The following is a 23678-nucleotide window of genomic DNA, read 5'->3' as shown; positions in this document are numbered from 1 at the left end:
GACCGCTGCCCCCGCACCTACAGCAGCTGCAGCAGCGCAGGGGCTTCCGTGTCTCCGCGCCCGCCGCCATACAGGTAGCGGGGAGGGCTGTCCCCGGAGAGGGGCTCGCGCCCCTCAGGGCAGGGTCCGGCCCCGGGGCGGGCGGGCGGCGCGATGACTTCGCCCCGGGCTGAGGGGACTCCCGGCGTTCGGGGAGCGCGGCCGAGCCCCCGCCCAGCCCGGCTGCCGCTGTCTCGCAGGTGACGGTGCGGGACGCGCTGAACCAGGCGCTGGATGAGGAGCTGGAGCGGGACGAGCGCGTCTTCCTGCTGGGCGAGGAGGTGGCTCAGTACGATGGCGCCTACAAGGTTTGTGGAGGCCGTTGGCGGGCCGGGAAAGGGCCTCAGGCGGGCCGTGACTCCTGTCTCCTGCCCTCCAGATCTCCAGGGGCCTCTGGAAGAAGTACGGGGACAAGAGAGTGATCGACACCCCGATATCCGAGGTGAGGCTGCCCTATCTCCAACCACGGTGATCCCTCCATCAGCTGCTCCCTGCTCCTAACCCCGTGGTTTCCTTCTCTTTCAGATGGGCTTCGCAGGAATCGCTGTCGGAGCTGCTATGGTTTGTACATTTGCATTCTTCCTCTTCTGGTTTTAAAAAATTAAACTATTTTTAGATAAAAACACGCTAATACATTTTAACGTACTTAACAGGCAGGGTTGAGACCAGTGTGCGAATTCATGACGTTCAACTTCTCCATGCAAGCCATTGACCAGGTCATAAACTCTGCTGCCAAGACCTGTTACATGTCTGCGGGATCCATTGCTGTTCCCATCGTGTTCCGGGGCCCCAATGGAGCAGCGGCCGGAGTGGCCGCCCAGCATTCCCAGTGCTTCGCAGCCTGGTACGGGCACTGCCCTGGGCTCAAGGTCGTCAGTCCCTGGAGTGCAGAGGACGCCAAGGGTTTGCTGAAAGCATCGATCCGGGACGACAATCCAGGTGAGCACGGGCAGATCATGGCAATACCTGGCACTCAGTCCTGAGGAATGGCTGTTTTCCCCTCCTGCCCCATTTAAAAGATGCCACAAAAAAAATTGTTAAACCGTAAAGCACTCAGGTTTTCTTTACTGCAGCAGTAGGGTACTTACAGAGACAGAAGGGTTTACTCTTTCCCTAACAGCCACCTGCCTTGCTAACAGCAGACTGATTTTGTGCTGTTGCCAGGTAGACAGCTTTAGTGTGTGTTTTGTTCCAACCAGGAAACCTGGAAGCATTTATAAATCTATCATAAAGGGATTAAAAAGGATGAAGGTAAGTTAGGAGGCCTTCCTGCATATACAGTGCTTCAGTATAACTCATTTTTACAGATCATGAAATTCAAATGATAAATTCAGAATGTCACTAATTGAAAGCAGGGACACCTTTGTCTTTATTTTTCACAAACGTGAATGAAAAGTGGGAGACCTTTCAAAAAGTGATGATCATACCATTGTGTACTGAAAGTAAATACCTGATCTCATTTCAGACCAGTTGTAGACAGCTTTTTAAATGCTTCAGCATTGAAGTGAAGACTCTGATTTACTTCTTTTTTTATTTAATTGCTTCTGCAAACATGCTCCTCACTCCTTTGTTGCCTGGATGGGTTTAGTGTATTGAGCTGCTGCAGGACTGCTAATGGTGAGTGCAGCCCTGTGCCTGCAGACATACACGTTAATCCAACTATGTTTTCTTCTAGTTGTGATGCTGGAAAATGAATTACTATATGGTGTTCCCTTTGAAATGTCTGAACAGGCACAGTCAAAGGAATTTCTTATTCCAATTGGAAAAGCTAAGGTAGAAAGGCAAGGTAAGCTGAGAATATGTTTGTTTCCTTATTAACTGACCTGGTTGGGGACTTTTTTTAACCTCAGCTATTCAGGGTACTGCTGTCACAGGGCACAGAAAAGTATTTTAAATGTTAAGTGTTCAGATGTTCTTTTATCCAGTAGTATGATTTCATGTTCTGTTACCCTTTTAGGGAAACATCACCTGATAATCCAGATCTCAGCTAAAATAATGCCCTTCTAAAGGATTTGTTCCATAGTGTAGAGATGAAGTAGGTGATGGCTGAAACACTTCTTTCCTCACCTAAGTATATAATTTTTGTCAAAAATGCAAAAAGAGGTCATTGTAGGGTTTCACCCCATTTGTTCATGATTTACCACTGAATTACATGAAAGTTTGAAAAGGATAACTTGGTAATTATATTAAATACCTCTTCAGTTCCCTGAATTCAAGGGTGAAGTTTGTGTCTTAGCATAGGTCTTCCTCTTTTCCTGCTATGTCTGGGCTCAGCTTTTCAAACAAACATAAGGAACTCAAATTTACAAGTGAATCTAAATGTTACCCTGAAAGGAGCCTGAGTTATAGAAAAAAAAAGCTTTAAATCTTAAGGAGTTTTTTTCTATTTTAACACTTGTTTCTTTTCTAGGAACTCATGTTACAGTAGTGTCACACTCAAGACCTGTTGGCCATTGTCTGGAAGCAGCTACTGTACTTGCTAAAGAAGGTGTAGAGTGTGAGGTGAGTGGGGTTTCTGTTGCCTTTCTTTTTCCCTGAAGGGGGGAAAAAAGCAGTGTCTTCTCACACAGACTCTGCTCACTTCGGTGTATTAACTACAAGCTGGTTATATTTGTAAGTCCCTCTAACAGCACGTGCCTTTCATGTTTCTGAGTTAGAAATTTTGTTAAGACCTGTCTTTAAAGTCAGAACACATGAAAGTGCTGTACCCAAAGGGTGGTGACTGACAGGCTCAAGTCACAGCAAAGCTCTCATTATCCCTTTTCCCCCCAGGTTATAAACCTGAGAAGCATTCGACCAATGGATATCGAAACAGTGGAAGCCAGTGTGGTAAAGACAAACCATCTTGTCACTGTAGAAGGAGGTTGGCCCCAGTTTGGAGTAGGAGCAGAAATCTGTGCCAGGATCATGGAAGGTACCAAGTTTTGCAGTACATGTCTCAGTCTCGTTCCCTACTCTAAATCCTGAAGACTGTTTGATAAAGCCTGGCAAAGGCAGAGTTAGGGGTTATAGCTGAGGAGCTGGAGCTTGGCTGTCTTGCTCTAGAGATTTTTACAGGGTGGGTACAAAAACCACAGTGCATGAAGATAAACGAGCAGGAACAGCACTCTCTGGAATATTAGAGCTATAGGAACAAAACTGTTTAAATAGAACAAGATACAGAAATCAAGAGAAAACCACAGTACATGGCAACCTGACACTGTCTTCTGTTCCAGGACCTGCCTTTAACTACTTGGATGCTCCAGCTGTGCGTGTTACCGGTGCCGATGTCCCTATGCCTTATGCAAAGATCTTAGAGGATAACTGCATACCTCAAGTGAAGGATATAGTATTTGCAGTGAAGAAAGCTTTGAATATATAAGTTGTAAATACATGTTTTAAAGTACCTGCTTTACAAAGCATTATTGGTGTTGGGCAAGTTGTATCCATAATTTATGTTCTATAAGCTTTGTGAACTTTTGTACAGTGGGGAAAGTATAGTGACCTCCCAGAATATTTATATATGGGGTTACGCTCCCTAAGCCACACTTCATGTATGCAACAATGTGGTAATGTTTGTGTTCAGCAGTACAGTTGGGCTAGTGCTACTGTTTGTGGAGAAATCCTGTTCTAAATTCAGAGTGAGGAAAAAATCCTCCGTTTTTGCTTGGCTTTAAGTACCAGAGGAACTGTGTCAAATCCGCTGGAGCGGTGGTTTAGTGCACAATTTCAGAGAGCAAGAGTAGGCCCCCAGTGCTGTACAGCTGTAGGAGCCCATGGTCACAAGGCCTATTAGAAGGGAATGAGTAGACTGGATGGGTGAAGCCCTGCCTGCCAGTGCAGCTCTGCACAGAGGCTGCAGCAGCCCACAGTGTGGGTTAAGAGGTGGTGACCCTGTTTGGTTTGAGGAGGGCTCCACACATGCAGAAAGACTTCTGCACAAGAGCTTAAATAAAGATCCTGACCCTCTTCAGTAGGTGATGGGAAACACTACCTAACTTTTCTTTACTCCCTGTTACATAGAGTGATTAAAAAAATGCATGTCCAGATGCTTGGCTTTTATGGCTCAGCTCCATGTGGGTGTCTGTAACTCCTTGCCTGGGCTGACAACAGCATGTTCCCACTGTAGGTCTTGCAGAGCAAAATGAGTTCCTTTATTCAGCTGCACTGAGCCCGAGTCTGAAGCAGCAGTTGTGCAGATTGTGTGTGAAGAGCTGGGGAGCAGTCAAGGCAGCCTTTTGGCAGAACACCACATCCCAGGGTTTGGCTGAGGGTTAGTCCTGCCAGGCTTCCCTCAGCAGCTTTTGGTACAGAGGGAAAGCTGCCCTGAGGGGCCTGTGCAGCAAGGCCTGCTCTGCACGCTGGGTACAGTGGCTTCCCAGTGAACAGGGGGAGAGGACATAGCTCTGTAAACAGCCAGAAGAGCTCAGGTCCTGTTTCAGGGAAGGGCCAGGAATACCTTTCAGGGTATTCCTTTTAGCAGAGGTGCTGTTAGGTTCTTAGGAAGTGTGGCTTGCAGATGCCAATCCCAGCTGAACATACCCACCACACTGCTGAAGGAATTCCATTAACATTTTAATAAAAATGACTGAATATCACAGGTTACATGAAACTTTGTACAGACATTCTCTGCATAGTAACAAACACTGATGTACTTGAATTTTAAAAAATGGATTATCTATAATCCTTTAAAGTGCAATTTGTTTAAGGTTTTAAATCAAAAAGGATCTTTCAATAAAGTTTAAACTGTAGAATTAACTTGAAGTAACTTTGCATTTAACTAAATCAAGAATAACATCCCAGTGCCTTATTAACTCCCATTTCAACTGTTTCCTCATTTAAAAACACTTTCCCTTGGAGTGGCAGGTAGGATGTCCATTTAAACAAGCTTAATGAGACAGCATTTTAACTCCACCAGCAAATATGGTGGGAATAAGATTTAATTCTCCAGTTCCCTCACCTGTGCAGTATGTTTTAAGGGTTGGATTATCTAAAACAAAACTTGTTGATTCAATGCAGCAAGAATTACAATGAGTTACAAGTGCATGGAAAGAGTTGAAAAACTGAGCAGACTAAAACTACATCCCTGTAATTTGAAAAAAAGGGGTGGAATAGAGCTAGGAAAAAATGCATTAATTCACCGTCATCATGGTCATTCCTATTTTCAGATTTTTATTCAGCTATATAGAAGCTGCTGTACCCCTGCAATTGTAGCCAGAGAACACAATTCTTGAAACCCAGTAAAGAATGGAGTACTTATCACAGCATGGGGAGGCAATTCGGGCAGGGCAGTGCTGCTGCTCGAGGAAAGCTGAAATCAGGCAGAACGGAGCTCCAAAGTCATCAGTGCTGGTGGGTCAGTTGCTGGTCAGGAGGGTCAGCACAGGAGGGGGAGAGGGAATTCAATCCTGGAGTGACCAGTGGCCTCAGCTGATCCTGGGAGCACTGTAGTCGCACGTGTGTGTTTTCTTCAGAGTTCCTTTCTGAAAGTTTTGGATGGAGCTGAGCAAGGCTCCCCGGCTCGCACTGACGGGCTGCGGCGTTGGCACCTCTGTACTCAGGGGAGGAGCTGCTGGTGGCAGGGGTGGTGGAGGCGGTGCTGGGGGTATGGACGATGCTCCTGTTTAGCCAGGGAGAAAAGATATAGTTTGATTATGCCAGGGGTGTCCTGCCACAGAGGACTGTGGCTGCTTGGCTGGACATGGTCAGTCCTGCACTACACACATCATCCCTTGAATGCCAGTGGAATGTGAAGAACAGAACAGATGGGAAATGCCCAAGTGATCAAATCCCTCTATCTGCAGGTGAGTTGTGTCATCTGAGACACCTCTGAAATGAAGCCTGAAGGGCCTCAGTACTCAGGGATGCAAAACATGACTCAAATGTGATCTTCTGAAGGAAATGGAGATCACTTAATGGGATTTCCCAGCTCTTGTTTTTGCCTAGTAAAGCAGTTTGCTTTCTGGGACATGAACAGTAACAAAGACTGGAAGCAAATTTTACTACCTGTTCCTACTTACTTAACACACTTTATGTTCTTTGAAGGACAGCATCACTGTAATATTTGTGATGACCATTTTGCTTGGTCAGATTATATTCCATTTTTAAAGTACTAACTGCAGATAGAGTTTTCTGGAAGTGTTTTACACTTCCACAGTCCACTTTCTTCAGACATGTTGTAACGAATGCTTGTTGGACAGACTGAATGAGCAACAACAGTGTGACACACACCTCTTGCCTGCCTCTCCTGTTCCCACCAGCCACCTTTACACTCTGGCCCTTGCTCTCTACCCCAGTCAAACATCCACTGTGTGCTTCTTATCATTCCTCAGCCTCCACGTCCCTGACTCCCTGGGAAGCCAGAGCCCACAGCAGTGCATGTGGGGAGCTGGCCCAGCAGTGAGGGCCTGCATGGAGGTGCTTCCTTGGCAGTTCAGATCCAGGCAGGTGGCCTAATTTGCCCCAAGCTGCTCTGCCAAACACCCTGATCTTGTGCAGCTCAGCTGCTGCACGTTGCACCATCATTTCTACACAAGTATAGTAATAATAATAGGCCTATCTTGTCTCATATATTCTGGAAGGAGTAGGGGCATAACGATTAGTATGTGAATTTTAACTCCATCATCTAGATCATAAGTTGTTCCACGTGAAGACTACAGAGACAAATGGCACCTATAGTCTAACACTTGATTTCAGTAGCTCTAACCTACAAAGAGAAATATACTGGTAAGTGGCAAGAATAAGGATACTGGACAAAACAAAACAACATGAGGGCAACCAAGACACTGTGGTTACTGAAGTAGAACTGCTTGCTATGAAGTGAGAAAATACCAAGCAGTTTGAAGGACATTATGCCACACAGACTCGAGGTATTTGATGAAAGATAAAGCTCAACTGCAGAAAAAAAAGCAGACAAAAGTTCTCTGTGCTCCATTTCTCTCTCAATTCCTCACACTTGTTTTCAGCAGTAAAAACATCACTGCTGTTATTAAGCAGTTATTCTACTAGATGAAAGACATAACTCAAAGCTCCCTCATTTTCTATTTGTACTAGTCTTTGAAGAGAGACTTCTCTCATATGGGAGCAAGCTCAAAATGCAGAATATTCACACAAAGTGTCCAATTTTGCCAGTGTACATTAATATGTGCTGTGACTGTAGCACTTCCAGCTCTTCAGGAGAAATTCTCATTGGCATGAAAGCCCTCTGTGAAAACAAAACATGGAAGTACATATTGAACTCATCTTCACTCTCTTCCCTTTCAGAGGAAATACTCACATCCTAACAGAAATACCAGAGATCAACTGAAACAATTTAATGTTCCTAGTGCATGTGGATCAACTGTTCTCTGAAGTAATCAAAACATAACAAAATGGCTTCTAACTTACCCAAATCTGCTTTTTACACTTGCCAAAGATGTGAGTCAATTTACCATTAGAAATACTGGAAAACCATTCCCTGGGTCAGAGCCCTGTTTCTTACATGGATAGACTGCCAGGAAAGGAAAACTTGGCACTTTGCCAAAGGAAGAACATGACCAAGAACAATTCAAGTAACCATTTTATGGTTGAAGTGGTCAGTGCAGAAGCTGTAGGACTGGCACACCAACCTGTCCCCAAACAGATCAGGTGAGCTGCTGTAAGAGCACCAAGAGCAGCTACTCATATATGAAATGGCTTCAAAGAGATGCAAGAACTGCAGAGAACAAAGCCAAGATTTTTGTCTGGAACTGCAAGGTGAGGCTGAAGAGGCTATGCAAGTAGTTGTACAAGATGCAATAGAAAATTGACCACAAAAACAGCAGCCAGGACTCTGCAAGGAATACAAATACAACGGTAACACGTGCAGTGGAAGAAGGCACATGTTTGACAGAGAGAGGGAGCAAAGAAGACACAAAATGCTTGGAGACTAAGTATTATTAGGCCAAGATTCCATGCCTATCTTCAAATTTTGGTCTGGTTATTTTACAAGGGGGGGTAGAAAAGACAGGGAAGTATAGGGGGAGAGGTCACCTTCCTTTCTCGAAAATTGTTAAATTCCTCAAGACTCACTGTCATTGAAATAGAGCTGCTGACAACATCATGCAATTAAACTCTTGTGAGACTGATAACAGACAATTATACTCTTACACCCGAGCTCTGCCTTAAAACATAAATACAGGGTTCAGAATGGTATCTGACTAGCCATGAGCATTACATATTGAACCTGGTAATTAAGAGCATGATTCCAAAAATCTTCATATCCATTCATTTCAGTTAGTCAGTCCAAACCAAGCTGTCCTTCCCTTCTTGACATGAGTGGTGAAAAGGACATCTGAGTTCACACACAGGTACTCATATGTAGTTACATCTACAGATTAAACTGTTCTACCCAACAGTGACATATTTTCCCGTATTTACTAGAAAAAATCACTTAAGACAAGTGCTCAGTTGTCAGTAGGCCTTTCCAATATACATGTTGGAAGACATTGCCTGCACACACACGTTCTACTCATTCATGCAGTTGTAAGAATAAAACACTCAAACAAGAACTTACCAAGGGTTTTTACAGGGACATTTTTGTTAAAAGAGTGTGTTAAAAGGAATAGGAAGTAAATCAGATGCTGTAAACTTGATGCCTGAATTGAAACAAAAACTTAATTATGAATTTAAAGTGACAGTAATAGTGCAAACAGCATTAAAAACTTGGCTGAGAATGGGATGCGAACAGAGAAAATCATTTTAGTGAGGTTTTAAAGATGCTGCATTTCATTAAAATAATCTGTAGGAACATTCAGATTTTTTTCTTCTATTCCCTCCCAATACTAAGTTCAAGATTTGCATTCAACTTTCCCATTTAGAAACAGAGCATCTTTAAAGAGATAAATCAGCATTAGCTTACTTTTCCGAAAATTCACGTTCAAAATGATGCATGCTCTATTGAAGACAGCAGAGAAAGAGAGAGGACACAAGTTAATCATCCGGTTCTCGTGTCAAAGTAAGAAAAACAGACACTGTTAGCTGAAAAGTTAGTACAAAAGTCAATACATTCTTATTCACTGACAAATACGAGGACAGTGGATTGACTATTTCAATATACATTTACAATACTTTGTCCAATTCTGAATAATGAACCACTATTTTCCACACTCTAGGCAGTATTATACTTGATCACTAAATACAACACAAATGCTTCCAGCTGCACATGCCATAATTCAACCTTTACAGGATTAAAGTGCATTTAGAGAGATTTAGCAAGAAATCTGCAGGAAGATTAGCCACAGGAGATGAAATCCATTCAGTTCAAGGAACACTTCCTGCTGTATTAACACCTGTATTTACACTTATGAGTCAGAGACACTCAGGAAAAGCGCTTCCTAAAGCATTCAGATTGTCTTACAGAAAGGTGAAGGGCAGGCAAGATGCACCATATAGATGCCAACGAAACCTATATTTTGCTGAAGGATTTAGAATAACTGGCACAGAAAAGATTGTTAAGTACAACTCTCACTTTGTTCCTGCAGAAAAGCCCAGGAAAGCAAAAGTAACACCCCACAAACTTTTCTCTGTTGTAAAACATCATGCTGGTATTTTATGGGCTTATTGGATTTAGAGAAGGTTCAGTGAAGTTTTAAATAACCCATATCACAGTGTTCTGCATCTCTTTTGATCCTAGCCACAGCTCATATCCACAAAGAAAACCAACAGATTTTCAAAGAAGCAAAGAAATGGGGAGAAAAAAAGAACTGGACCTTCAAGGGAGAATGTCAGAGACACAGGTTGTTGCATTAGAATCACTTGCCATGATCTAACCAATGTCCTTCAAAGAGGTTATTTAGCCAAGTATCTGCAACAACACCAGCCCAAAACATTCTCATCAATGACAGCAGTCCATAAGAGCCGATGTTTCCAGTGGACACCTTTCCCCTCAAAGCAGGCCATGCACTCAATCCTACAGCTGCAGCTGCCATTAAAAACACAGTGAAAGCCAACCACTATTTTATTTCTTAGTCTGTCTTCCATCGACTATACCAAGCACTCTGGTGCAAGCCAAGTCTCACGAGGCCTTTGTTGAGAGACAAAGCACCTCTCAACGTGTGAGAAACTCCTGAACAGGTTCCTTCCCCAGGACATGTCAGCCTGGAGCCCATTCCCCAGTGTCTCTGGCTCTGCACATACCCACACACCACACTGATTTGGTTGGTTACCAAATGATGGCAAGAGCTTCTGCTGGGTGCACTTTTCCTCATCAGCCTCAATTTTGCCTTGGTATCACATCACCAGGATGCTTTGAGATGCCCTGATTCTAACACCACCAAAACCAAACCACACAGACAGACTGAAAGCCTCATGCCCTTTTGAGAATCATCTCACCACACTGATACCCACAAGCAATTTTGGTTTAGAGGTAAATACCCTTAGTAAGTACAAGGAAATTGGAAGAGAGACAAGCTACAAAGGCATCACTTGTCACTAAGTCCTACCATGGAGCCAGTGAGTCTTCCACTGAGCCAGTAATAGCATACCTGCTTAGAGCAGCTAAAACTACAACACTGCTGGTGAAAAAAATTCAGCACACTAGTTTTCTCTTAGAACCAATATCCAAAATTTCTTCTATTAATTCTACTCACAAAAGCATCCCTGAAAATGTGCCACTTGCCTTTACACTTCATGAACAACATCCAAGCCATTAGCTCACTCAGCCATTTGAGTCACATCAACACATAAACCTGCATCACATGCTTAAAACTTGAAAAAGCTTTCAATCAAGTTCCAACAAGTCCAAGTTAAAACATAACTAAAAGGTAGTTTTATTGAAAAAGAAAAAATTGTTTGCATCTGTCCATTTTGTAGGCACAAGGTTTTCTTTTGCATTTGCAGCTACTTCTTTATTAAAGTTGCAACAAACCCTCCAGCTAACACTGGGTGCATCCTGAGAGCAGCACTGTTACTGTGCAACACAATAACACTAATTATTTTGTTTAGGCTAACTGGGAGAAATTAGTTCCTAAAATACACATTTCTCATACCCTCGCCTTGAAGGAGAAATTACTAATTTGAATTTCAGCATGACTGATTTGAATTACATCAGACTGCAGTGTCCTTTGAAAGATCATTCACAGCAAACACAAATTTGATTGCATCATGTTAGTTACTGAGTTGTTCTGTGTAGAAAGTTCCTGGGACTAGAAATCCTATGGCATGAGTCACCATAACAAATGGTGATGCTATGGACTGCTTCCCCTCTAGAAATGTTTGCCAGTGCTCCTCTTCCAGCCTTTCAGCCTGAAGAACATCCACTGTTGCTCAATACTCAGATTTGTAATCAAACTTTCACAGTATTTCTATTGGTCACTCAAGCAGATTCTTCACCACTTCTCATCACCTGTCCTAAACATTAGCAAACTGTCTGCACAGCTACCTTGCAAACTGAAAAACAGAACTGGTCAAAAATAATAAAGATATTATTTTTAACCCAAATCAGTCTCTGACTCATTTCTATGAGCTCTAATGGGTTATCAATGGGCTGTAGCACAACTGGGGAGATTTACACAGCCTAAACCACTGAATTTGTCACATCCAAAATTTCTGAAAATACATCATAGCAGTACAGGAGTAAAGAGACAATACACAAGGGATGAAAAAGCAGTATTTCAGAGTCAACAGACCATTAACACCAGAACAAATGCATACTGCAACATGAGGCCCAAAAAATGTCTGGAAAGTAGCAATGTCAGGAGGCCTGCAGTAAAAGAGACTTTGAAGCAAGCACTTACACTCTATGGATAAATCATATCATGTATATCCCAGGAAAGGTTATTAAATGAAAAAGAAAACTATTAAAAGGTTTTCTATGGCCCTCAAAAGAGAGCCATAGAGAATGGCTCACATGCCCACACTCAGGCTGACACAAGATAATTGTCATCCCTGTGTTCCATTCTTGAAAATCACCATCCCTTAGTCATCCTTGGAAATAACACCCACCACTGAGGAGCAGAGGGGAATAAAAAAACCCAAACCCATAAAATAATGACTCTTGAACTTACCTGCTGTAGAGGGCGGAGTGGGGGATGATGGAGATGTTAAAGGGGAACTTGCCCCAGAGCCTGCTAAATAAAACAACAGTCTAGTAACTACAGCTGTGACATGGCAGCTCAACAGTCAGACAAGACAGGTTGTTGGAAATAGGCCAACTTTATTGATTGAAGATCCAATCCTGCTTCCATTGAAACCTTGGGAAAGATTCCCATTCATAGGAACAGTGTCACTTGGACCCAATCTGAACAGAGCAGCTTTATAGTACAGAGCATCAGAAGATCTCCAGACACATAGGAAGTGCATTCAACAGTATTCCTCTATGGGAAACACTTCTTTTCTGCTGCTTAGGCTGTTTGATTCCAGCATCCAAATTCTGTTCCCTTTAAAAGTTGTGCCACTGCACGGATGGCACCCATCTCTCCTAAGAGATGATGTTCAGTCAGTTGCTGTACTCCACAAGTTACTCTGATATCTAACTACTCCACAACAAGCTGCTTTTGGACACATTTTAGCCAAGCAAGTCAGCTCTTTTATCTGTTCCATAGTACTAACCATACCTTCTAACTAAATAAAGACCTGTCAAAGGTTCTGTTGTTTTGGAATTTGGCACTGAAGCAGCAATTAAACAGATAATTCTCTCATTCATCTTAACACCTTACTATGTAATATAGATCACCATTAAAGAGTCTCCCTGAAGACTCCATTCTTAAATAGCCCATATAATGAATATTGTTGTTCAACTCAAATATAAAACAGAATAAAAAGACTGATTGGTTTGGTTTGGGTTCTTTTTTGAGGAATGGGACACAGATGAGAGGAAACATTACTTTAAATCAAGCAGCTGAAAATCTAAATTGACAATATTTTTAAGCCCTCAATTTATCTATCGCTAAATACCCAAAGCAGTGGTTATCAGGCTTTGGTCTGATATTACTATGTAAGCTGATGGTAATCCTGGATCTTTTCAGACAGAAAATGACGGTAACAACAAAAGAAATGACACAGATGTGTAGAGGCAAACTTTTCTCTCTGTAGTTACCTGAGTTATTTGAGTTGCTGTATTTTGCTGAGTGTTCTTCTCCACTTTCATAGGCAGAACGTTTTGACTTCTTTGAAAGGAAGCAGAGAAAATAGAAGATGGGAATGAACAACCACTTTCTGTTATAAGGATTGAACTGACAAACAGATTTCTAACAGCCATCTGCTGTATCACACAAAGTTTATCAATGCCCAACATTCCTCTCCCCCATCCCCAACACATGCTGACAAGAGCAGCAAGGCTGTTCTGTGCTCAAATATCTCCAGGCAGGCACCAGGGCAACTCCAGTGCCCTCTGACCACAAGGGAAAGGCAGAAAACCAACCCACCAGAAAGGAAGAGCAACGCAGACAGTGCTGCAGGAGCAGACTGAAACAGGCTCCAACGCCCTCCCTGGGAAGCAGCACAGCAGCTCATCTGTGTACGAGCTGTTAACCAAGACTGGGTGCATACAGCAACGTCGCACAGGTTAAAAATAATACAAGTCAGATACCACTGTAACTTCAAGGTTTTAGTAAATATACTGCTTAGCTATGGAAGTGAAAAAATCAGGAAGCAGTGCAGACAAACACAGGACAGAACAGAGCCACGTACCTGTCGCTAAACCTATCCATGCTAAACATTCAAAAAATACACACATCTTTTTCTGTGTGTGAAACCCATTTAAAGATTCCTTACTTTTCGTGCTAAGATCTTCCTTTTCTTTTTTTCTTCTTCAGAGCCATGATGAGATTGAGCTCTTGTCAGCCTTCTGTGCTGGTGAATCTTCAAAATGAAGGAAAAAAATAGAAAAAGAACCATGTTAAGATCTTAAATGTTTTCAGACAACACATTTGAGGTACAAGAAAATATGCTGTAGTCAGTTTGTTTAGATTTATTTTTTCATTTTTAGCTTTTATCTTTACTGTTGCTGGTAAAGGATGGAGGCTCATACTGCAGTTAAAATTATCCTTTAACTTGGGAGCCACTGCCTGTGAAGCTGCATCACTTAAAACAGTGAAATGCCACGCAGTCAACAGCTGTTCTACAAGTTCTCATACTGCATTTTTAGGAAAGTAAATCTGTTGATGAAAGCCTATATTACTCAAAATCAATTTTGAGTAAAAACTCATTTTCTGTACGTAAAAATTATAAGAGGAAATGAAATATCTGTAGGAAATAAAGAAATGCAGACATTACCAATTTCTGTTCTTCTGTTAATCGCTTTTCTATGCATTCCTTGGAGATTTTCAACGCCTCTTTTAGCTTGGTAGGAATCTAATACAGAATGGGGAACAAAAACATGGCACAAAATGTGATAAAGGAAAACAACACTTGACTGCTCACACCTCACCACTCATCTCATCACATTGCTCATCTAAAGCCCCAAGTTCTGGCACCATTCCTTTAGTGAATAGAAAATAAGACTCTAGATGTATGTTTTTCCACTCAGAAATCACAGCAGGGACAAAGAAACTCTAAAGGCCGGGAGAGGTGACTATTTTGATACTCCAGTCACATCCTCAAACTGCCATGAGGCTGACAAGACACATGGCACATGTCTTCCAGGAGAAGTGCCCTAGGGCAGCTCCCCAGTGGGACCAGATGTGGCTCCCAAAATGCCCCAGCACTGGGGTTGGCAGCAATGTGCTGATGGTCTCACGTAGCAAAATCAGCTTCACAAAGTGCTTCCTCTCACTGCAAGGGACCCACATTACTTGGCAGCCTCTGCTCAGACAGAGCATCATCATTAGCTACACAAATGGGCTCCAGGACAGCAACTGCGCTTGAACACTCATGGGTCACATCATGGCCCCTTTCTAAGGATACAGTTCAGCACAGGAATCCAAATACTGCTGGAAAGAACAACAAAGGCAAATAAAACCAGTTCTCCTCTACCCTCTCTGTCAATTCATGCGTAGATGCTCACAGCCTGGCACTTCCATAACCATCAGCAAATCAACGTTCAACTCTACCTTAAACTGTGGTTTCTCAGAGTTTGTTAGCAGGACATCACTGAATAATCTGTGAGTGGATAAAAACAGAGGAATATTATTTCCAAGAGACAGGGAAAACCACAGCAAAAATACTACTGGTACTGTTCACTTAAACCCCTCTTTCTTCCTTTCCTTTTCTGTCCTCATCCCTAGGCCACAGTTTAGTTTTTTCCACAGGTTTTTATGTACTGCTTTTTATTTTCCAAGCACCACTATGATATTAGCAGCATCCAACACTCAGAATGTAGTCACTACTGATGGTAGAGAAAGCAAGTTTATCTGAGATATTTTGAAAGTTCCTACAACAGGTACAATTATCTAAGGCAGAGAAGAACAACTTTTCCTTAAAAGCATATGGATTCTTTAATTATAAAAGACCTCCAGGGGTTTTATTTTAAATTTCACCTAAGCAAAATCATTGTTCTTGTTAGGAAAATTCTCTTAGCACAACTATTGTTTTAGTATTAACAAGAAACATGTGAAAGGTCAATGAGTGAACTTAAGATTTGACAATATCTGCATTCTTGCCTGTAGTCTGCAAAAGGCAACTAAAGCAAATAATTTAATATTTTTGTTCTCCCCTCTATGGTGTCAGGAGCAATGCTTAATCCTTTTCCATCCAAAACAAAGACACTAGAGGGCAACAGTAGTCTGAAAATAAACTGGTTAGTCTATTTCAAGATACTTTGTCCTGGAGAACATACTAGAAAACTGCCCCAGAGAGATCTCAAACCCGGCTCCAAGATAAATATTTCTGAGATCTTTTGTTGCTGTTCACTATGGAAAATTATCACAGACTTATACTAGGGAAAACAAATTCAACTCTAGAATCAAGTTAATTAAGGAGAGTACTCCATGAAAAATTCAGAAATAAAGCAGACTTGAAAATACTTTCAAAAAGCCATGACAATTCATCCTTGTTTACAGGGCTTTCTGACCCTTTCTGATCACATGTTCTTATGAAACTAAGAGAAGTCATAATTTGTATGGCTATAATAAATAGATATTTAAATTACATTAATTGCTTTAAATTGCATTCATGCCATTGCACATCTACACAGAACACTTTTGTGAGGAGTATTGGTATGAAGGAGATGTAGTATAATGTCTTAAATATCAGATGCAGCTGGGCATGGATTGTTTGTTCAATTTCTTTTAAGACTTGTATATTCCTGTATTCACAGAGTTTTCTTACAGTATTTTTCCCCTGTTTACAGTCTCCTCTCCACCTTCCACCTCCTTCAAAAGCAGACAAAGGGAGGAGGAGAAGGAATTGAAGGATGCAGTGACTCCCAACCAGGAAATTTGAACCTGAGAGCATGTTCTAAATGCACTGCAATCTGTGTGTTGTGAGATCAGACCCAGATTTAGGTATGGAAAATCTGTCATTTATTAGGTCTTGACTCTGGCACCTCACATAAGGAAAAATAAAAGAACTTCCCACCAGAACTGTGGTTCTGTGGCTCGGCACACTGGTGACGTATCACAGCACAGGGACAGCAATTTCCCTGGAAATGCTGTGTCTCAACTGCAGGCAGTGTAGCCCTGCAGACAGGTGTGATCTCCACTCACTAACACGCTGACAGTGCTCCCTTCCTGCATCCTGGCCTTTCCCCACTGCCCCCCCCACCCTCACCCCTTCACTGCATCCTGGGAGGACAGCCTGTTAAGGAAATTTAGTCTGTCTATGCTTCAGAGAATCCCAAAGCCAACCCTGCAAGAAACCAAACAGAAGTTCCACGTAGCATTTCATACTCAGAGCAAGTCTAAATGTCACTGCTGAGCAAAGCAAGAGATCTATTTCACCAGTCATAAGTAAACTGATAGCAAAATCTACTGAAGTAGATCTGAAGGAGACATGCAAAAAGACTTATTCTAAATCTTTTAAATCAATCTGTACATGATCTTAGTCATGCTTGCATTACTTTAATAGCTGGATTAATTTAAATCATGCTAACTAAAGTGTATTCATAACAGCTCCAACACACCAAGAGACAAAGAAATGTTAAAAGCACATTCATCGTGTTCACAAAGGATGGGTTCCATAAAGCCTACCAATTTTAAAGCTTCATTTGGGACACATCCCTCAGAACAAGGAGCAAACCTGTCTAAAAAGAAACAAGAGCAAAAAGGTTCTTCCTCCTGAAATAATTAAAAACATTGCTATGAGTATAAAACAAGTAGAACAGGACTTACGGCATCTGTAAGAGCCGTGAGACAGTTGGCATGCCATTCTTCATAGCTTCACAGGTCAGAATGGATTCCAACACTGACACTACCAAAGAAAGAATAAGAATGAACACATTTTTGCACGGCAGGACAGCAAATGATTTAGAATGAACGTCTGTGTGATGTTACCCTAAGTATTGCATCAACCAAGCAGTGATGAAGCTCTGTGGCATGTGTTTTTTATTATAGCGTTACTATTACACACACAAACTTTTCAAGAATGTTAGACATAAGGCAAGGAATCCAGGCATCTCATTACTTACTAAACACTGCTTTATCACTCAGCTAAAATAAAAAAAAGGTTTTACTTATACACTACATACATTTCATGAAGAACACATTTTCACTTTGACCAAATTATTAATTCTTTCTGGTCATAGGCTGCTAAGATCTCAGGCTGATATTTCACAGCACTTCAGCTTGGGTAGAAGTTAAGAGTGCACCTAGGAAGCTGTGACTGAAATGTTCTCCATTGCATACTAACCAACAAACACTGAGGGTGCAGGGGGGAAGCTCTCTACTGGAATCGTGTCTGGGGGTCTTCCGTATGTCATTTCATACAGTAAGTGTCCAAAGCAATGTACATCAACACCTTCTAAAGTCTGTGGAGGAACAAAAAAAATACAGCCACAACTCATTAGTTTTTCACAACTGGTTAACCCATTGCAGAAAAACAGTGATTTTGCATGTGAAGATAGGAAAGAGGAACCACTAAGACAGTTCTTAACCACAACCACTTCCCTGCATAACTGTTGCTCAAATGAAATCTTCATGCCTCAAGCTAAAGCAGCCACCACTGTCTTCCTGTATGTGATGAGAAAAATGGGATAGCAGTATAGTCAAGTTCTGTAAAAATGTGTGAAGCTGTAAGCTCTTTTCCTACAGCAGTTTAGAAAGCCACACATTGACAGAAATCCCAACCAAGCCCATTTTCCGAGCTAAGTCAACAAGCAAAGAATGAGGTTCATAATAGGACCTGCTGCCACTTTACAGGAAGGTAGATAAAAAGACAGAAAAAAGTGCATATCAAACAAACCTAGGAGAGCCTCCCTTGCTCCTCCTTAGGTTTGTGCAAGCTGTACATACATTCTAAGCTCCCATACAGCATATTTCCAAGATTTCTGAATTGTGTTTAAACAGAAAGGGCTTCTCTTGCTGGAAGATGCTCAGAGCTTTGATGGCACTAACAGATTTGGGCTAACCATGAACTTTTGATCGTTTCTTTGACAACACAGCAGAACTTGTTTAGCAAGGTCAGCAAGCAGCTATCTCGTGATGCTGTATGGAATTTATTACAGTGAGAGCCTAAAGGCAGGGCAAGATGCTGCCGGATTGCTGCAACAGGGCAAATTTGTTTTCATACTTTTGCAGGAAGATAATATTTTGCTTTGCAAGCCTGCAGTTAACAGACACCCTTCAAATAAATAAAAACCAGCTTTGAATAGCTAGACATCTGCAAGCATCTCATCAATTTTCACAGTATTCACCAAAGACAAGGGCTGATTAATACTCCCACCTAAGCACAAGTAGTAAGCTGTGATCACTGGACAGACATACAAGAGAAAAAGTGGTAGACAATAAGCACATTCCTATGAAATATAAGACCAGGGTGGAAAGAGATCTTGAAACAACTGTACTTTACCTCTATTTGTGCCAGCACTGTTATCACAAAAACACTCACCTGCACTCCCCTTTTACCTGCTTACCTTTGGCCTCAGCCTCACTCCAGTGTGCTGCAACAAAACTGCTGTGCAGCCAAACAGTGATTTGGAGGAAGCAGAAAAGGAATTTGATGGAGAAAAGCTCAAATTAAAAACAGGGGCTTGAGAGAGGTTTTTTTCATTCTAGTCAGTTCTCCACAGAGGTTCAGGATAAAGAGATGCATAAGACTCAGTTGAAGTAATTATCTGAATCTTACATTAATTTTCCGAAACTGTGAAAAGTATGATCGATAAAATGATGGAAGTCCCAACAAGGAATTTTCTAGATCCAGTAACTTGCAGGTATCCCCATCCAACATCACATTGGCAGAGTGAAGATGGCCATAAGGAAATCCTTTCTCATGCAAGAATTTTAATACCTGAAAAAAATTCAATACAGAAGCACTGTCACAAGATGCTCTGATGATCTCAAGATCATAAGATCATCAGCTTAAATGCTCCAATACTGCAGCAGATACATAATAAATGAGGCCCCCATTTGGAATGCTTGCTCAACTTGATCTACATCATCTTTGCCTGACTATTTGTTCCCATTTCACTGGTAACACTTCTCACAAAACAAACATTTGATGCTGATCCTCAAAGCAGCAACCTCCAAAAAGAGATCTGGAAACCAAAATTCACAATACTACTGAATATAATAGTTTGAATACAAAAAATTTTAAAAACACATGAATGATCATGAATTTATGGCACATGTTCTGCAGTCTATTAATTACTTCTTTTCCTTTTTACACAAGGAAAAAACTACAATATCACCTCTCTCCCACTTAAACTCCACATGCACCAATTGCCTTTTTTTTGGTCATAAATGGTCTCACACACACATATCTAAATTCAACTCTCAGCAGCTAATCTCAATTCACATTTACCTTTGAAGTCTGCTGCTGAAATAAAGCTTCTGTGCTCAAAAGTCTGTCTACTTTTCCAGCTAAACCAGTTGGTCTCAAAAAAAAAAAAATCATAAAGGCAAATAAAAGGCATAAAAATAAAGCAAAGAGAAAAGTACCTCTAATATTTGCCTTCCATATGTTTTTATTTGCTGAAGCTCAAGACCTTGAATTTTTTTAGGATTGCAATACTTCTTCAGGAATGGGTCTTTTGGCTTTGCCTTTAAAAAAATACACATATTAAATATCATGCTGAGAAAAGTCAGTATTTGTCTTAGTTTGCTCAGCAATAGATGGCAAACACTTTTATAAAAGACATACTGTGGTCATTCCATACCCATGTGGAGGGTAGACATTACCTTATAAATAAGGTCCTTTAGTGTCCCTTTTTCACTGAATGGTCTAATAACCAGTGCTGAAGATTCATTGGCAGTGGCAAAAGTGATTTTGTAAATATAGGGATGCTATCAAAAGAAGAAAACCATAGGCAAATTTTAGATGACTGGTTCTGTAATTCATTTGTGTTCAATTCACAAGTAAGAAAGGATCTGCCTGAATTGCATATTTAAAGTAATAAATTGGATTCTGTCAATGACATTGAATAACCCATGCAAATAAAACTTCACTAAGACATTATTCAATTAGCACATAAATTAAAAAAAGAAAATCCACTATCTTTTTTTTAACAAAACAGACTGGCAGTTTAGACAAATGAGGAATACTGTACTTATTCATGAGCAGCTTTACTGCATGTTTAAGTCATGATAAGCTAATAAATTCATTCCCAGTTTTATACAACTATGGCACATAAGGAAATTCAGCATTAATAGCTGTCATAACAGTTTTATGTCTTCAGAAATTACTATAACAACTTTGCAAAACTAAATGAGAGAGCACAGTTGGAAATAAATTACAGATACAACACAAACACCAACTGAAATTGCTAGTCAGGAGAAGACCCCTTGTTCATGTCTTATTTTAATACAACAGTTTCAGTCTGGCTGGAGTGTTGAGCAGCCTGGTTTTCAGCCTCTCCTGTTACAGGCAACTGCTGAGCTCCAGGACTGCACAGAGATTTACCAGTTTAAATACTATCCTTTTCAGCCAGTCTCTCACACACTTAACATCCTCAACTCCTTTTGGAGTCAAATGCCAGTTTTTCAGGTAGAGATGCCTACTGAATTTATAGCGTGGAATTGCACAGGAGCTTAAATTGTACAGCTTCCATTGTACCTCTACTTAGATATTCCTTTTTTTAAGTTCAAAGAACTGAAAAAACATAACAGTCCTTCCACTGCCTCATCCACTGCTGCCTCAGAATACCCCCATCTCATGGGCTAGCAATTACAACTAGACAGTACTATCCTAACAGCCTGAAAGTGTTGAGGAGCTGAAATAAAAGCTCATGACCTCACAGTACTGCACAAGAAGAAAAAAAATTAAATTAACCACAACACTGAATCTCCTGTAATAATCCTGCAGGATTGTAATTTGTGCTGAGAACATGTTGCTTCACATTATATGGGAAATTTAATTAAAAGGGGTTTGCAAACCTTTAAATGAAAGTAACTCTAAAATTACAAACTGTCTACTAGCCTACATGTGCTTTTGCAAGATGAATCCTTGACATGCACTTCTGTGCACAATTTAAAAGTCTTCAAGTAATACTCACAGAACAGGAAGAAAGAAGTTTCACAGCATACTGTAAGTCTTTGTCAGACAAGTACTTATCAGGGCCAAGATCAGCCTGAAAATAAATAGGAAAAGAATGGCATCATAAAAGATGTAGTATTCTATAAAGAAAATGTGATCTATATTCTACTCTGGCAAATGAAGACAGATGTTTGAAGGTATATTTTGAAGAGCAAGCAAGGAAATTACACATACAGAATGAAACCTGAAGAGGCTGAACAAGGCCATGGTTTCACAAACAAAATGTGTGACCATAAATATTACTGCCTCTTTCCTCCCCCAGATCTGACATTCATTATTACCACTGAACAAACTCTGCCAACTCTAAACTGAGGAACTGTGTCCATTGTGAACTGATAAGGCACCTTCTTCCTCTGCACCAAGAAAAACTCCCCTCCTATTGCAGGCTTTAGTGATCTCTGCTCTCCAGTGAAGTCTCACAAACAGCTCTGCTCATACAATTAAGGCAGTAGCACATTTTAGCACAGGAGCAAAAGCAAGTGTTGTCAAAGGACCAGTTCATTCCTCTCTTGCCCAATAGTTAGTCAGTACAACTAAAGATTTGAATAAGAAATCCCACCACTTTAGAAAGGATCATCTTATTATTTTCAGTGAGCAGATTTATATATGGTCAACAGCCACATCATTACAACTAAAGAATCCTGAGGTACAGGATTAGGAACAAATGGCCAGGCACAGAAACTCATAAACTGGATTTGCCACCAGAGGAAGGAAACACAAGAAGTTCCCACACCACACATCCATCTAAGGGCTTTCAGGCTTGAGACAAACTCTGAGCTCTTCAGCCAGTCTCTCTGACACTCTCACATGGTAGTCAAAATAAAATCTTGAGTGAAATTGAGAAAGACTTGAGTATGAGATGAAGGCATATATACCCAGCTTAACACTAGCCGCTCCTTTGGTTGATTCTTTATCTTCATTAAGAAATATTTCTTACGTATTCGCCAACCTATAAAAAAAAAGTCAGCAGCAGCTTTAATTAAACACGACAGGACAAGGTCTGTAAGCAAAGACTTAAGATTGGAATCTTAGTACAACTCATACAGTTGGGAAAAAAAAAATCAGACAAGCTTTCATGCACACATGCTCTTCTTACCTATATCTTTTAATGGTTCTACCACTTCCCACTTTGGCTCTGATCGGAAGAACATTGAAACGTGCTGTAAGGCAATTTCTGGAAAGAAAAATGAGAAGAAGGGAGAAAGAAAGTAGAAAAGAAATTAAAATGTTTTAAAGAGACTATATCATGTAATTATCCACATATTAGGTAAGGTTCAATGCCAGAAGGAAGCCTGCAGGAATTCAGACTAAAAGTCAGCAAAATCACTTCAAAAGGAAATCAGATAAAAACACAGTTAGAAGGCATTTGCATTTTTAACTTGATAACTCAAATCCAGAGAGAAAACAGAGAAAGCATTGCTTGGAAAACTTAGCTTAACAGTCTGCTTTCTATCTCTATTAGATCTACATTTCTGAGTCTAAATTCAATACTCACAGCTCAGATTTCCCACAATAGGAGTACACAACATTAGATCATGAAATGTTTCTGCTATACCTGTAAAAGTACTCACTTTTATCTCTTTAATGTGCATCTGTATTGCCATTACTACATGTAAATTATGGAAACTAAACAGTTCTGTTTCACCATGTGTTATTCTGCCCTTTTCTGTGCAGACGAAGGTATTTGGCCAACCATCATGAACCTACATGTATTGGGGGGGCTGGAGGGAGGACACCCGTCTTGTTAGTGAATTCTCCCACAGCTGGGAACACAACTGGTTTATTCACGAAGCAACCCAAGGGGAAATCTCAATGAAAAGTGGTGACAGCAGGGGGAGAAAGGGAATCATGCTAACAAGGAATTTTCTCTAACATGGCTTATCTTGGCATAGAAAACCAGCAAAAAGGTAAGGACGTGTTGATCTCTCCCTCTATACTGTATATACACTGTATCTTCTCTCTATATAAATATGCTAGAAAAAAAAGTACAATAAATATTATCTCACTGCTCCAGCATTTAAAAAAAATCACAAACTGATGGTCTCTAAAGACCATAGGCAATGATGTCTGTGCTACCA

At 40.9% G+C, this 23678-nt stretch overlaps 2 protein-coding genes across 10 annotated transcripts in view; one reads left to right on the top strand and one right to left on the bottom strand.

Annotated features, from left to right (window-relative positions):
- Window positions 1–2: 2 nt before the first annotated feature.
- PDHB (pyruvate dehydrogenase E1 beta subunit) lies at window positions 3–4777 on the top strand (the record flags this gene model as incomplete). The annotated part of the gene is made up of 9 exons (XM_027640322.1): window positions 3–74; window positions 240–347; window positions 419–481; window positions 565–600; window positions 693–978; window positions 1715–1825; window positions 2450–2541; window positions 2812–2953; window positions 3255–4777. Coding segments are annotated over 9 exons (1056 nt in total), but the record flags the coding sequence as incomplete, so codon positions are not given.
- The window catches only part of PXK (PX domain containing serine/threonine kinase like), a 35754-nt gene continuing 16656 nt past the window's right edge, over window positions 4581–23678 (bottom strand). For 2 of the 9 annotated variants that reach the window (XM_027640669.1, XM_027640677.1), the window contains 14 exons: window positions 22697–22774; window positions 22476–22549; window positions 21560–21634; window positions 20247–20351; window positions 20007–20108; window positions 19195–19356; window positions 17761–17878; window positions 17244–17322; window positions 15027–15075; window positions 14251–14328; window positions 13750–13836; window positions 13073–13142; window positions 12042–12104; window positions 4581–5638 (listed from right to left, as the gene is read on the bottom strand). In XM_027640669.1, the coding sequence (XP_027496470.1) occupies window positions 5445–5638; window positions 12042–12104; window positions 13073–13142; window positions 13750–13836; window positions 14251–14328; window positions 15027–15075; window positions 17244–17322; window positions 17761–17878; window positions 19195–19356; window positions 20007–20108; window positions 20247–20351; window positions 21560–21634; window positions 22476–22549; window positions 22697–22774 (1334 nt within the window). In that variant the 3' untranslated portion in view covers window positions 4581–5444. Of the gene's footprint in view, window positions 8932–12041; window positions 12105–13072; window positions 13143–13749; window positions 13837–14250; window positions 14329–15026; window positions 15076–17243; window positions 17323–17760; window positions 17879–19194; window positions 19357–20006; window positions 20109–20246; window positions 20352–21559; window positions 21635–22475; window positions 22550–22696; window positions 22775–23678 lie in introns of all 9 variants that reach the window. The other 7 variants (XM_027640676.1, XM_027640672.1, XR_003527217.1 and 4 more) reach the window with 7 other exon arrangements.

The sequence above is a fragment of the Corapipo altera genome, unplaced genomic scaffold (assembly GCF_003945725.1).
Source record: "Corapipo altera isolate COAL_440 unplaced genomic scaffold, ASM394572v1 55, whole genome shotgun sequence".
Lineage (NCBI taxonomy): Eukaryota > Metazoa > Chordata > Aves > Passeriformes > Pipridae > Corapipo > Corapipo altera.
Note: the sequence above shows the minus strand (reverse complement) of the source record. Positions and strands in the feature narration are given on the sequence as shown.